Source organism: Rhopalosiphum padi, chromosome 2 (genome assembly GCF_020882245.1).
Source record: "Rhopalosiphum padi isolate XX-2018 chromosome 2, ASM2088224v1, whole genome shotgun sequence".
In the NCBI taxonomy this organism is placed as follows: domain Eukaryota; kingdom Metazoa; phylum Arthropoda; class Insecta; order Hemiptera; family Aphididae; genus Rhopalosiphum; species Rhopalosiphum padi.
In genome coordinates, this window is record NC_083598.1 from 55534148 (window position 1) to 55549228 (window position 15081).

The 15081-nt window shown below is 30.0% G+C and overlaps 1 protein-coding gene across 4 annotated transcripts in view; it reads left to right on the top strand.

Annotated features, from left to right (window-relative positions):
* LOC132919318 (uncharacterized) overlaps positions 1–15081 on the top strand; it is a 71706-nt gene that overhangs the window by 24949 nt on the left and 31676 nt on the right. For 3 of the 4 annotated variants that reach the window (XM_060980826.1, XM_060980827.1, XM_060980829.1), the window contains one exon: positions 8706–8861. In XM_060980826.1, the coding sequence (XP_060836809.1) occupies positions 8706–8861 (156 nt within the window). Of the gene's footprint in view, positions 1–73; positions 727–8705; positions 8862–15081 lie in introns of those variants that run through there. The other variant, XM_060980825.1, reaches the window with a different exon arrangement.

Consider the following 15081-nt stretch of genomic DNA (forward strand, 5'->3'; position numbering starts at 1 on the left):
GAGGTTATAGGTATTGTGTATACCTGCGACTGCCGAGTTCGGGCGCCCCGGGACCGGGTCGGCAGTCGTGCGCAGTTCGTCATTCGTCATGTTGGACAGCGTCCGGTGTCTGATGTCCGTGGTGATGGCTTCGCCGTCGGAACGGTCGGCCGCCACCGACAGCGTACGCCGAGGGCTGGCCAGTCAACGGCGGTTGGAGTCGGGCGGTTCCAAGCGTAAGGTGCGCGTGCACAGGATCAGCTCCAGATATCCGGCCGTCGAGGTCAGGACTCGGATGGACTCGTACGGCACCGGTGTGCGGGCGGCTGCGGCGGCGTCGTCGGCGGTCGACTCGAATGCCGCCGACGTCGTCGTTTGTGGTGCCGGCGGATCGTCTACTACATCGTCGTCGTCGTCATCGTCATCGTCGACGTTGTCTACTTCAGCTACGGACACGGCTGCCGGCTGCTCGTCCGTCTCGGACACGGACTTTTACTACGAGGACCGGACCGACGGCGTAGGGCTGCACACGACAGTCATCGAACTCAGGGCCGAACACGTGGACCGGACGGAGACGGTCCAAGAGGAGTTCCAAGACAGCTTGATGCCCGCTTACTACGAGGCCGACGACCACCACCATCAACACCAGTTGCAGCAGCTTCACGTCCGCCGTCAGACCGTAGAAGTCGTCACGAAACACCGGCACGTGCTTTCCGAATCGTGTCGCGTCAAAGTGGAAAACCTGAGGTAGTACGCCGACGTGCGCATAATATATTAGAACTGATATCGTGTTACCTGTGTGTAGTATGCGTTTGCAGAATATCATGTGCATACGAACACTTAAAATATAAACGAATATCATTATTATCTGTATCCACTGTAGGTGCCCATTACATGATAATATATGCGTATACGAATCTGACCTCGAACGATGGCGCGCGGTCGCCTATAACGGCTGACGTCGAAATCGTTAAACCTTATTCGTGTATAATACTAGTTTTGTTGGCATTTTGCATTTTTCCCTACTTCCCTAGTATATTTTATGATAATTAATCCAGAATCATTCCAATTACAAATATGCTTTCCGATTTCTTGATTTAATATTCTTTTTTTTTAAATTTATATCGCTGCTATTTTATGACGTCATGGTCATCGATTATTAGTCAAAACTTTTGACACATTTTATGAACCACGGGAAATACTATTATAGCTAGTTTTTTTTTTCCTGTTTGTTTATTTTTATTTTTTGTAAACTATTCTTCATTGATATATCCGATAATAATATTGTGGTCAGTTCAAAAGTATATGGACTTATTCCATGATCTATGCTTTGACAATTTCAATAGTTTATTTACATAACGTATTTATGTTGTGTTTATATTTTTAAGACGATAGGACTACTCAAATACCTGTCTCAGACTTATGAATAGCATTATAGTTTTTAGTTGTTATTATAAATGATTTTCCAATTCCCTTGATCTTCGTAATTGGGTCCGACATTAATTGGTATCAATGGTATCGTGATTATCACACTTGCATCAACCGATATCACGTCATCATAATGATCCGGCCCGCCGGCCGTTATAATAACCCACTATGTCCTATGTGCATATTTTATAATGATAGATTTTCGTCTAACGCCTGCCGATCTATCTTCTGTATAATATTTTATAATTTGTACACCTATTTGCGTGTTTGTTGTTTGTGCAATAATAAATTTGTCGATTTCTACTTTAAAAATCAAACCATTTAACGTTTTACCTAATTCTAATTATGTCGTTCTAACGGGAATGTTCCCCGCTGTCACCAATTACAATAATATCAAAACATTTTATTACGTTCGAAATTTATTACAACCCAACGAAAGTGGATTTGTAACTTTCCACTCGTTCTGTGTAAAACAGCTGACCATTGACCACAGAAACAAGTTTTGATATTCAAATTTACTATATAATATTACGTTTAGTCATTGAACGTCATTCGATAGTATGTGTTATTATTACGTACATCGCAATTATATTTGTACTACATAATATAACGTCTGTACTAAACACGCTACCTAAATGGCTTAAAATAAAATAAATAAAACATAAATATACTTAACTTATAGTATTTTAGAAAATAAATAGTTTCCAAAAATTTTTATTCTGTGAAATTATTATTATATCATGTACACCTAATGTATGTTGAGTAGGTACCTATACGGCTATACGTATTGTACGATTTAGTTGATTAACGTGTATTTTTTAATAACACAATTAAAATTGATTTTTATACGAATTCATAACAAAAGAATTGTATTTTTTACCCAATACCACGTTTAGGTTGATTCAAAATTCGAAATATACAAAAAAGCTTTTGCACAATTATACATATTTATTTAATCCTCAGGTGTGTCTCACGAAATTTTTGGTACAAAAATCGTGTTGAGTTATTAATGCTTATTATCCTAAGAAAAAAAAAAATCATGGACAACATACATTACACGATTAGGTATAAAATGTTGATATCATGATATCAACTGATAGTTAGAGACGTTAGGTTAGAGTGTATACGATTTCGCTTTATGCAGACTGCTGCTGGCCATGAACAATAAAGCTTGTTTTTTCGTACAATCGTAAATCGTGATATATTTTCCATAATTCGTACCACAGGATATAATTATTTCGATTTCATAGTCAACTGTAATTTAGTCATTAACAATAAAATATTTGATAGTCTAATATTTATTTATGTTGACCAAAAAATGTACCATTCATGGTACATTTACTTTAAATTAGTTTTCAAATCGTTGACGTTAGCCACCGCCGCCATAATTTTTATTTAGACCAACTTACGGTTAACTTTTTTTTAACTTACAGTATTCAATTATTTAGCCGTTAAATTTTGATGAATCATTTTTTTGAAAATTTTGGTTTATGATAATCTAAATTCAAATGAGAACTTTTTGAGTAATTTAACTTTGTGTTTTATTTACTAAGCTCCGTGATACTAGGTTTGGAAGATATGGTAGCATTGGAAACTATGATTATGATTTGAAAATGTTAGTAATTAACATTTATGATTTACAAAAATAGTCCAAATATATCCAAATATCCAATATTACATTTATTTTATATTTTCGTAAAACTAAATTTAAAAATTAATACCATTAGCATAAACATTTTAAGCTAATTGTTAAAAATGTGAATTAGGTACATCAACATTGTTAAAAAAATATTTTCTATTAAATAATTTACTGTGAAAAAGGAGTTCATCGTTTGAAAAACAGAATTGTGTAACATTAAAGAACATTTATTGAGCGATAAAAATCTCAAGAATTTAAAAATGTGGTTTTTAAGTATATTTAAAAGTTCCAAAATTCAGAATTCGAATAAATTAATTATTAAAGGTCAAATGGTATTTGGCATACTCGGTGAATCACTCTGCATAATATCGACGATCAAACAACGGTCGTTACCCGTTAGTAGAATATACAATAGATAGGTTGGATGGGATACAATAAGCTATTCAGTATTTCAGTACCTATTGAACTATACGATTCAAAACAATTTTGTACCGTCGCAAAAAGCTTAATTTTTTTCTCGTATAATCGTGATTCTAGTTTCTGTATTTCACGTTGTGCCATGACGTATTGACGTATAAATATTGATTTTGATTTCGTATGGCTGCAACGTGTAAAATCGATTTTGCGATTATGGGAAACTATGCGTCACAGTTTTCTGAAATAATTATTAGCTTAATGTAGAAAACAAAAATAAAGGTATGATAAAAACTCATTGTTTTACGACCTTATAATAAATGATATAAATATCATCTAATGGAAATAAAACTGTTGTTGAATAATATACTGGTTAATTTTCAACAAGTGAGATGAAGCACATCTTATTTAACCTACATGTTTACGTCAAAACTATTATTTCGTAAATTTAAGATTGAAACATTACGTGTATTATTATTTACACTATTTTACCATGCCTATACCTCTGCGTTTCTTGTATAGTTGTATATACGACCATCGTCCATCGATTAGATATTAAAATATCTTACTGTACGACTGTGCGTCCGTATCATTTTGATGATAATTAATCACACTACCACAAGACCTGGATATTATACATTAACGAGTTTGTCAATAAAAAAATATTCTCTCGATAAATTCATTATTTTTTTTTTTTATTATTATTGTTTACTTGCAACTTTTCAATTAATGCTTACCTATGTATAATAAAATTAATATTATAAAGTTTTATTGCGATATAACACGTTGTATTATATCTTATACACTATCTAAAAGACCCCCATTATTGCTTAATATCTTAACATGAAGTATATGATTTTAATTATACCATGTTAATTTGTATTATTTGATTTATCTGTCATCAAACATTATATCGGTGAGAAATTAAAACATTCCAACTAACCATCGATCACTTTATACCGTAATGTGGAAAATCGCTCAAAAACACAAAGGACTGTAGTAGGTACTTACTCAGTAATCACTATGTCACTACTCATTCTGCGGAGATATACGCACTTTTATGTGAAAACCGTCAACAACAATATTATTATTAACATGTTGTATGAGATAAAAAGCTTAACATATTATAATACGTCTAATAATGTACGCGCACGCGCTTGCCAACGTTTGTGCTCTGTTTGGCAAAAACAGTTGAGTAATTATTACTAATCATGATAATACATGCGTTTTATATTATCATTATCATCATAATAATTTTTATTATTATTATTATTACCTACTACAGCTACGTGCAGGTATATAATATTATAATGTACGAGGACTTCACCGGCCGGAACAAATAAACCACTAGTTCGGTCATGGTTCGTGCGCGTGGCTGAATCGCGTTTCCTATGTATCTGAGTATGTGACCCCGGTGCGACAAATTTAATACTAAAAATATTATTTTATTTCGTACCATCGCCACTGGCGCCACTTTCGTTGCGCCGCGGCCGTTCACCACGTGTGATGGATATACACTGGCATGCGTTTTGTGTTGCCGTATTCGTCGGATACCAGGCGAACGCAAATTGTAAAATATATTTTTTTAAATGGTAAAGTAAATAAAAAAAATCGTTCTCTCCTACAAACGACATATGATGACTGATATAACGTGAATGGAAAATATTTAAATACCTAAAATAAAACATACAAAATAGTTTATATTTGAAAGTACACAGTTATTATTAAAGTGTTTTGTAAGTTCTGTTTTTATGGTATGTGAAAGCATACCATGTAATGGAAATTAAAAAATCAACCGTTTATGACTCACGCCGTCAATTAAATAAAAAAAATAGATATTAAACAAACTAAATGACTATAAGCAGCAATACTAAGCGAAATGTATTGACATGGAATTATTGCAGGCATTCAACCTTTTAAACATATTATATTACATATTAATATATTATCTATATTGTGAGTGATATAATTCAACCTGATTAAAAGTATATTATTACCTATACCACACATTAATAGGCTTTTCACAGATATAGTATATGCTATACAGTATACAGATGCGTTGCTAGGAATTTCAAAGGGGGGTGTTATTCAAAATTAATAACTTTACGTATACTTTATTGTACAGACACATTACAATTTACAAGTGAATAAATAATGGTTTATGAGAAAAATGTAAATATTATTATTATTAATAAAAAAATTTGTAAATCTATGAGTAGGTAAACCACGGCTGAGGGGGTTGTAGTAACCTGTAACACCCTCCTGGCTACGTGCCTAACAGTATACATACAATTCCATATTTCTATTAAACAACATAAAATTATTGATAAATGTTATCACGGGTATATTTTGATATTATTTTGAAGTTTATATTGTCTTTTATGAATATTATAGTGTTATTACTGTTACTACAACTACTTAGAAATTAATAATAATATATAATAAATAATAAATAATGAAATCAATAATCTTTGAACAAAATTGACTAGTGTTAAAACAACAATTATAGGTATACATCAATACATCATATTTTTTTTCGATAGTCGAAGGGTGATAACTGATAACTAATGGTTAAAGGCACTGGAGCAGTGATATCTGTCCATGATTATTTTTATTTTTTATCTTTTTTAATTATTGTATTAGTATCTTTGATTTCATAATTTCATATTTTTTTAAGAGTTGCAACACACATTAATTTAATTTAGTTAACATTTTCTGTCTAAAATAAGGAATTTCCCAATGAAAATTTACCATTTTCAAATAAGAACCTATATTTTAAGTAATGTACTCTAACTTTTTTTACTATCACGTAAAAATAGAATGGTATCGAAAAAAATTATAATATATACGACATTTACGTACATACATGATAATTAGTATTATGCCTAAATTAATTATTAATAAAAACGTTTAAAATATTAATGATATATTATTATAATATATAACAGATTTTAGCCGACCAGCCTTGATGTTTTAACTAAATATGGATATGTGATATAGTTATAAAATGATTACGGATTCCAATGATTATCATTTACTATAAATTGAATAGGAAAGTTGTTTTAATACATATATTTGTGATATTATAGATAAAAAAAATAATATTAATAATAGTTATCACTTTAACAGTAGTCTAACGTCACTACTCAATGCTTTAAAAGAAACCAACTATCTATAACCCGTAATTTCTTGAAAAATAAAAACATAATTAGTTCATTAACTGTCTAGTACTCTAGTGTTTATTTATAAATTATAATATCGATGTAATATTTACCAAATAATTTAAAATGATGAACAACACATACGTGTTTTACAAAATAAACGATTTCTATTTCATAAAATAGTTTTAAAAACAAATACATTTATATAATTTTTAATAGATTGATATTAGAGATAATGTATATCCTAAGTCATTTTATTGTTATGCAGCTTATATTTGTGTAACACGTAATACGTAAATACTCGTATCATTCAGTTAAAATAAACTAAAACTTTTTAAATTAATCATTTAAACAATTATAATTGTTTAGGTATAAGCTTTATAATACAACTATCACTAGATGACTACTTAATATTATCCAATTTTTTTCGTAGAATAATTTGAATAAAGTATTTTTATTTTAAACGTTGATATAAGAATTGACTATTGACTGAATGTTTTGTTTCTTTTTAGACCTGTATTAAAATAAATGTTTACATTTGTAAAACAAACGTAGAATTTTATTTGATAAATACAATCAAAAATTTAAAAAACTAAAAAAATCGCTCTGCTGCATAGTTGTAGGTGTCCAATGTACTTCGTCATCGTCATTGAGTTGTGTCCCGTAAAAATTTATATCCGAATCGTGTCGAAAAATTTGGGATACAATTAATGTATTTTAATCAGGGGTTAGTAAATAACTAATTATTAAATAAGTAGGTAATAAATATGTTGTTTGTTGAATATATAAATATATAATGTATACAATATAGGTACTTACTTAATATTTTAAACACTTTATCTAATGAAGTATTTTATTTAAACTTAGTAAATCTAAAATCTTTCGAAACTAAATATTATATATATATATATATATACGTATGTTTATAATAAAAATCTTAACCAATAGTATAGTACAGCTGTACATACTAGTATGGATGCCGAATTTTTTTGATCGTGATTACGATAAACGATAACTTGTTTATTATTTTTGTTTATCAACCAGGAATTGGGAAAAAATCCATTTATTTTCGTAATTTATAATATTACGTAATATATTATATCAAAAAATAATATAAGGCTTCTTATAAATAATACACCAGAGAACCTCTAAAAAAAAAAAAAAAAATGTATATTACCTAACCAATAAAGTGGGACGCAATTCGTTTATACCTTTTTTACGAGACGCAACTGAGGTGTCCTTTCAAAGTATAAACTAGATCCAATATGCTACCGTAAACCATTTTCAAAGACGAAAGTTAAAGTAATTTTATTGCTCCAAAAGATGGCAACAGAGAAAAAACACATCATTGTAAAACCATTGTAATTTCAATATCTACATAATTCATCCATTCAGAATCTGAAATCGACTTTTTATTGACAAGGAAATACAAGTAGGATTGATCAACTCAAATTTTTACAAAACTAAATTAGTTAGGTATTACGTTTATCACATCATAAAAAAATACTCTATTTTCAACGTCCTTATGTGTATTTTTGTTTCATAAATTAAAAAATATTTTATAAGATTTTTATTCAAATCATTTTACTTAATATAATAATATTATATATAGGACATACATTAACACATACTAAACAAACAGTATAAATATTATTGATAAATAAATCTATATAAATTGCGCGTGTCATGTTGAGAGCGAATAATATGTTAAATTTATACAAACATTGATTGTTAAACATTCTTGTTCGTGTACACAGTTAATACATAACTGCATAAGACATAAATAATAATATATAGGTATACTCAATATCAATAATTATTATTATTGTTGTTTGTGATAAAAACGCATGATGTATGACTGGCGAATTCAAAAATCTTTGTTTTCTCTACGGTTGATTGCTTAATTGTTACGCGTATGACGTGATTAAAACTTTCATTAGTCAGTATAATAATATAAACAATAATTAACTTTGATTATTCAATAATAATGTTTACCTACTACTGACAGCTGCGTAATGCAAACGTTTTAAGTGCATAGTATTACACATGTATTATTTTTTTAAATCTTTCTCTCTCTTGTTCAGATATGGTCGAGTGAACGTGGTCAGGTGGCTGTTGTGGGAAGCAGACATGCCGGTGCTGGAAAGGTCCAACAACGGTGCTCTGGCACTGCACTACGCGTCGGCCAGAGGATGTCTGGACTGCGTGAAGCTCCTATGTAAATCGGCCGGTGAAATATGGTAAGTTTAGTAGATACAGCAATAGTCAATAATAGTTAGAAAAATAAATAAAACAATTATATGAATATATAATATACGGTATACACACTGTATCACTGTGCATAAAACGATAAATGTTAAAATTCAGTATTGTAAATTATTGCATTGTATAATATTGTAGTCATTATAGTCAATAGACAATAACCAATAGCCATATAATAGCATATTAATATATTTATTGAAAATATTATAACTCGATCAACTCGAAAATGTGTGTAGTAAAAAGCTAATTCCTTGTACATAGCCACGGTTTACTTATTAATTATTACTTTACTGACATAATGATTACGTCTAAACATTATACATTATAATTTAAATAATATCATAATACTTGCGTATCTATAAACGTGTGATTACACTATAAATTTATTATAAATCCTTTTTTTGAAAGTAAACCTATTACTTAACTAATAATGTTATAATGAAACCCCTGTATTAAAATACCTACTGAAGTACAGCTAGTATATCTGCAGTGCATCATCAGTATTCAGTTTACATAAAATAAACATTCAACTATATTAACCGAATAAGTATAAATTAATGAGTAATGACCGACGTCGACGAGTTGTTTCTTTTTGTGAAAACATATTCGTAATTTGTATGCGTCGTAATGTAGACATCTTGTTTTCATAATATGGAATTTATAAGTCGATGTAGGAGTGCCGAAAGGGAGGATCATTTTTCGTCGTATGAAAATGAATTTACAATGTTATAGTTCGTTTTTGGGGATAAAATATTTAAGACAATACTTAAATTTAAAAAAAAAAATTATAAAAGCACACGATAAATTTTATTGAATGCCATGTTTTTGCGATTGTGGGCTGAAACCCGGTAAATACAATATACTTAGTATATATAGGTATTATATGCAACACTATGCTCGATTTCGTTTTGAAACCAGTAGTGGTGGCGGCGGCTGCTTCGTCTGAGCTGTGTTGGCCTTTGGGATTCGATTAATAACCGCACTATTGATGCTGTACAATGTTATATGACGTTATAATATTGTTATAGCCGATGTTGCTTATAGTGAAAAGTGAAAGCGTCCGCCGTCGTTGTCGTGATAATATTTTCGTCGTATCCTATGCTACGTCGCAGTCGCAACTTCCTTCCCGATACGCATAATTGATTTTGATTTTTCGATTTTTATGCAATCGATTTACACGCAGAGATGATTTCTTCGAACACGTTCGTAGTAAAAGATGATACTTCCACCGCCGTTCTTCATTCTCAGATATCCAGTTATTTCGTCTTTAACCGCGGCCGTGTAATAACCACCACCACCACCACCAACAACAACAACAACAACAACAACACCAGCGCACAAATCGTATCATCACATTAATTCGAGAAAATCATTTATGTCCAAGAGCATAACATTATTCTGCGAAACATTATTGTCAAGTACCGGTATATTATTTAACAGTGAGCAGCGGTTATTTTTTAAGTACATTTTATACGTATACCACGCGTATTACCAATTAAAATATCGTTGCGCAACGCGGCATTTTCCAATGGACGTGATGTACATCGTCACTGCATGCAGCTGCAATATTATGTATATTGTATATGATATTAAAATATTATATGTGTATACAATAATATACGTACCACATCCGCGTGGATTAATAGCCAATCTTTGATGGAACTCGAGAAACCGCAAACGGACGCTATACATGTCTACGTCATATTCACTCGCGTGTTACGCCGCGGTTCACACGAAAGGAGAAGCTTCCGTTGGACGCTGAGCGTTTATTATTTCTTTAAAGAAAACACACCGACGAATTTTAATGTTTTATAATAATAATAATATTATATTATAACTTAACCCGCGTGTTATCTAGTACACTTTTACTTTTGTAAGTCCACGTGAACAATTCTTCTCAATAATTATCATATCGGCGTGCGCGTATAACAATAATAATAAAAATATTATGCGCGCAGATCTCATCATCTGTTCAAACATCTTGCTGCTATCCATCCGATGCCGTCATGGCATCATAATAATATTATAGTGAATAATGATGATTATATTATTATGAAGATGGTAATAATACGTAATACGACATCAATTCAGTTGGTACCAATAGGTAAAAATGGTGAGATTACCGGTATTATAGATGCATACGATATTCTGCATGTAGGAAGTGAAGTTCTCGTCGAACATTATACACGACCGCTGTTTTATAATAGAAAACCAGTGACGGGTAAACGGCCTGCGCTGCTGCAGATATGTGCATGTCGTTATCAGTAATAATAATACATAGATAGGTGTAAGCACTTGTTATGCGATCGATTGTCTGTGGACGCTGAACAGACAATGCGATGACTCTCCATCCAGCCTACCCCACCGACCGAAACCAATAAGACGTGACGACTGTATTATTTTTATTATAATATGTCAGTACCTGGTTATATTTTTTTTAATCCCACAAAAAAAATTCGTAACGATCTCTAGCCAACAACGTTTCCGCTGTGTTTTGATAATGTGGGATAATACTATCGAGCACCGAGTTTATAATAAATAATATTAGTGCAATACAATATTCGGCGGGCGTATTATAGTTAGAAAGTTGTAATAATTGTTATAAACGAGCTAACGGCTCTGTGTCGATGCGGTTAATCGTTTTTTCCACAAGACGACTGTATATTTAGTATTTACCGCCTACCTAATCGTTTTGTCACAATATAATATGTAATACTATTTAATACTGCAGTGCTATATGGCTGGTACTCTGGTAGACGTGACAAATCTCGTGGCATTATCAAAACGCTCTCATTTTTTTTTAGTTCCATAACACTCTGCGCATACGAAATTCAATTAAATTGTTTTGTTTTTCTAACAGACTTTTTTATTCAAATAATAATTATACTCCCAAAACTATTCCTTAACGGACTATTTAACACGCAACGTACTGGAATCGTCAACGTAATAACACTATTTTTTTTTTGTACATTTTGTGTGTGGCGTATCCATTTTGTTCCCTTAATTACATAAAATATACGTTCTTAAATTAGTCATTGACTCGTTGTAATACCCCTGGTGATTATTGACATATTTTTTTATACTCTTTTTATTATAATATTTAATATCTAAAATTCTACAACGATATTAATCATAGAACTAGACACGTGACGACATTCAATGAGTTGTGACATTCATACCAAATTGATATATTGTACCCGAGGTATACGACAAAACAAATCATTTAAGTAAATTAATATAGGGATGTAAAATAGATTTGAAGGATTAGGGCCTGTGTGCAATATGTGCATTTTACACTGGTAGTTGCGAAACCATTATAATATTAAGTTATATTGTACTTATATTTTAATATTTGCTATAACCTAAGTAAAGTTCACCAAGACAAATAATAATTTATGATTATTACTTTATAAGTATCATATAATGACACGATTTAAGTAAAATTTTTACCACGAATACAGTTATTTTTTCCTTAATAATAGCCATTTCTGATTTAATTTATATATCATATATACTTACGTAAGTATATTTTTAATGAACCATGAAAAATATTATTTATAAAATTTAATTTTCCCCGTTTTTCTCAAATTAAATAACATACAAACAACATAACTAAGTACAGTAGAATGTATACTAACTACAAAGCAATATTTATTATGTATTTAAGCTCTATTTTTTTTATATAATATATGTAGATATTAACTATAATTAAATTAAAAAACAAATAAAAGAATTCGTTTTAAAATCTATAGTAATTATATTTTATAAATATACTGACATTTAAAAATATTTTTCTTAAATACTAGCAGTCAAAAGTCTAAAATGATCCTATAAATTTTATTATGAAATATTTCTTATTTGAAAAAATCGCAAGAATTAAAAAAAAGAGAAATACTTTTTTCTTTAGAATCTGTTCTCTTTTGAAGTTGATAAAAAATCAAACAGTAATCACATTTATGCATGCGTGTATAAGCCACATGAAGTAATAAATATAGAATTAGTGTCATAATATATTTTTATTTTTTTTATAAGCTATAATACACTTATTGTTTGAGAAAATGAACTGTACTCCAATGAATAATGAGTAATGACAATGGGGATACCTTATTAATTTATTATATGGCAAATTGTTATGCAATTGACAATTGTACATCGACACGAATACACGATTAATGTAACATTAATATAACAACGCGCGTAACTTAAATTATATTACCCACGTAAAAAACTACTTCAATTTAATAATAAAAAACAAAATTACTGTTTACATGTCAATGATTATTTGCTTCAATGTTTAACGCTATTATATACATCCGTGACGAAATTTATAAACCAATAACATTAATTTACATAGTATGTATGACGTTTGTTTACAAAAACAATTTTATTAGATTACCTATGCACATTGCTAGTCAAACTAATACATGTAATCGGGTTTTAATTGGGAAATTAAAAATTACTAATATCATTCAAAATTGAACTAATGACTATATTTTACTATATATGATTCACACGACATAATATGGATGTTTCCAGTATTCGAGTACTTATCTGTTAATATAATAAAGTGTAATAATAGTAAAAACGTTTATAATTTTCCAATATTTTTCCATTTTTTACTTCAGTTACTTATTAGTTATTATGTATACGTACTTGATGATTTATTCATAAATAACTACATAGTTTGTGAAATAGAGTGTAAACAATTTCTGCTTACTATTGATCCTTGTTATTACTACTTATTATATAGGACATAGGTATGCATAATAATTTGTTGTAGGTACCTACACGCAACCTTTTTTGTCAACCTCTTTGAATTCCACGTAGTATGTATGTTTGTTCATTGCGTATTATATGCGTTTATAGAAGTCATAGAACCACTTAGGGTGTAACGCACACACATACCTATTGGTACTTAAATAATATTATATGCAATGACATATTATAGTTCATGTTGATCGAATCACACGATTTTACAGTAATCTAATAAAAGTAAATGTAAAGTAGTAAAGAACTATTAACATATTTATTATGATATAAAATATAAATAAATAATCATTCATCTGTAATTACTGCAATACTATTGCATGTATATTGAGTGTTGACGTGTTGAAATCTTATTGGTACTACAAAACTGCTAGGTAATAATACTTTTTTATGATCGTTTATGAACCACATAATAATTAAATAATATTTAATGTAGACACATTGTTTGCTTAAATATTTATAAGCGGTTACCATTTTTTCTTAATATATGTTTTTATGTATTTTTTGTCCTTCATTACAATCGTGGGAAATTACTGTGAATCGTACAAAGAATTAGAATTAATAGAAAAACAAAAATTGAAATAATAAAAATACAGATACTGGTTTACTAATTATTGCAGTGATTATTTCTCAAATTTAAAAACAAAGTAGGTGATGATTCCGGGACTTCATAACGGTAACCAAATTATATGGGATTTGTAAATTTAGTACCATTAATAATAATACCTTGACACGTGGTTTATATACGGTTTATACGTTTTATTTATTATTATCTCATTTCAAAAATCGTTGACCGAAATGTATGATAGAAATTCAAAATAGTTCGTTTGCTCCAGATGGATACCAGTGCCCATCAGTGTAATAAGTAACAGGCACCTTTAATAACTATAATAATATTATAAACACACAACTACGGCAGCGAAAAGACTTTATAGGCGTTTCGGTTAAAGATACGCCTATTTTCAAGTATTAATTATTTCTACGAAGAAAAATATCATAAAATTATGAATTATTTTATTGCCACGTAAAATAAAGTGAATGAGACTTTGATTTTGTTTTGTGGATCATATATATAATTTCGGTATACTAAAATAATTTGCCACACAACAGGATAAAATAACGGTTCGATGTAAATAGATAAAAAAGAGTCCAATTAATTTCTAGAAATTTATTTTTATTCTTAACAACACGCCAATAGTTGTATAATCGACAATTTTTTGATCGACTGTCATATAAATTTCTTAATTTCATAACTATGTCTATGTGTTACCTCGCAAAAGCTGCTATGCGTCAGTGGAAGTCGATCAGTTAAATATAAAAGTATTATCTTTAGACTTATTCGTAATTATTTGAAATCATAACTTGGATATAATAAAAATAGCAAATTTCTTTCCATTTTGGTGTAATGTTTTACTGAAAAAAAATATATTA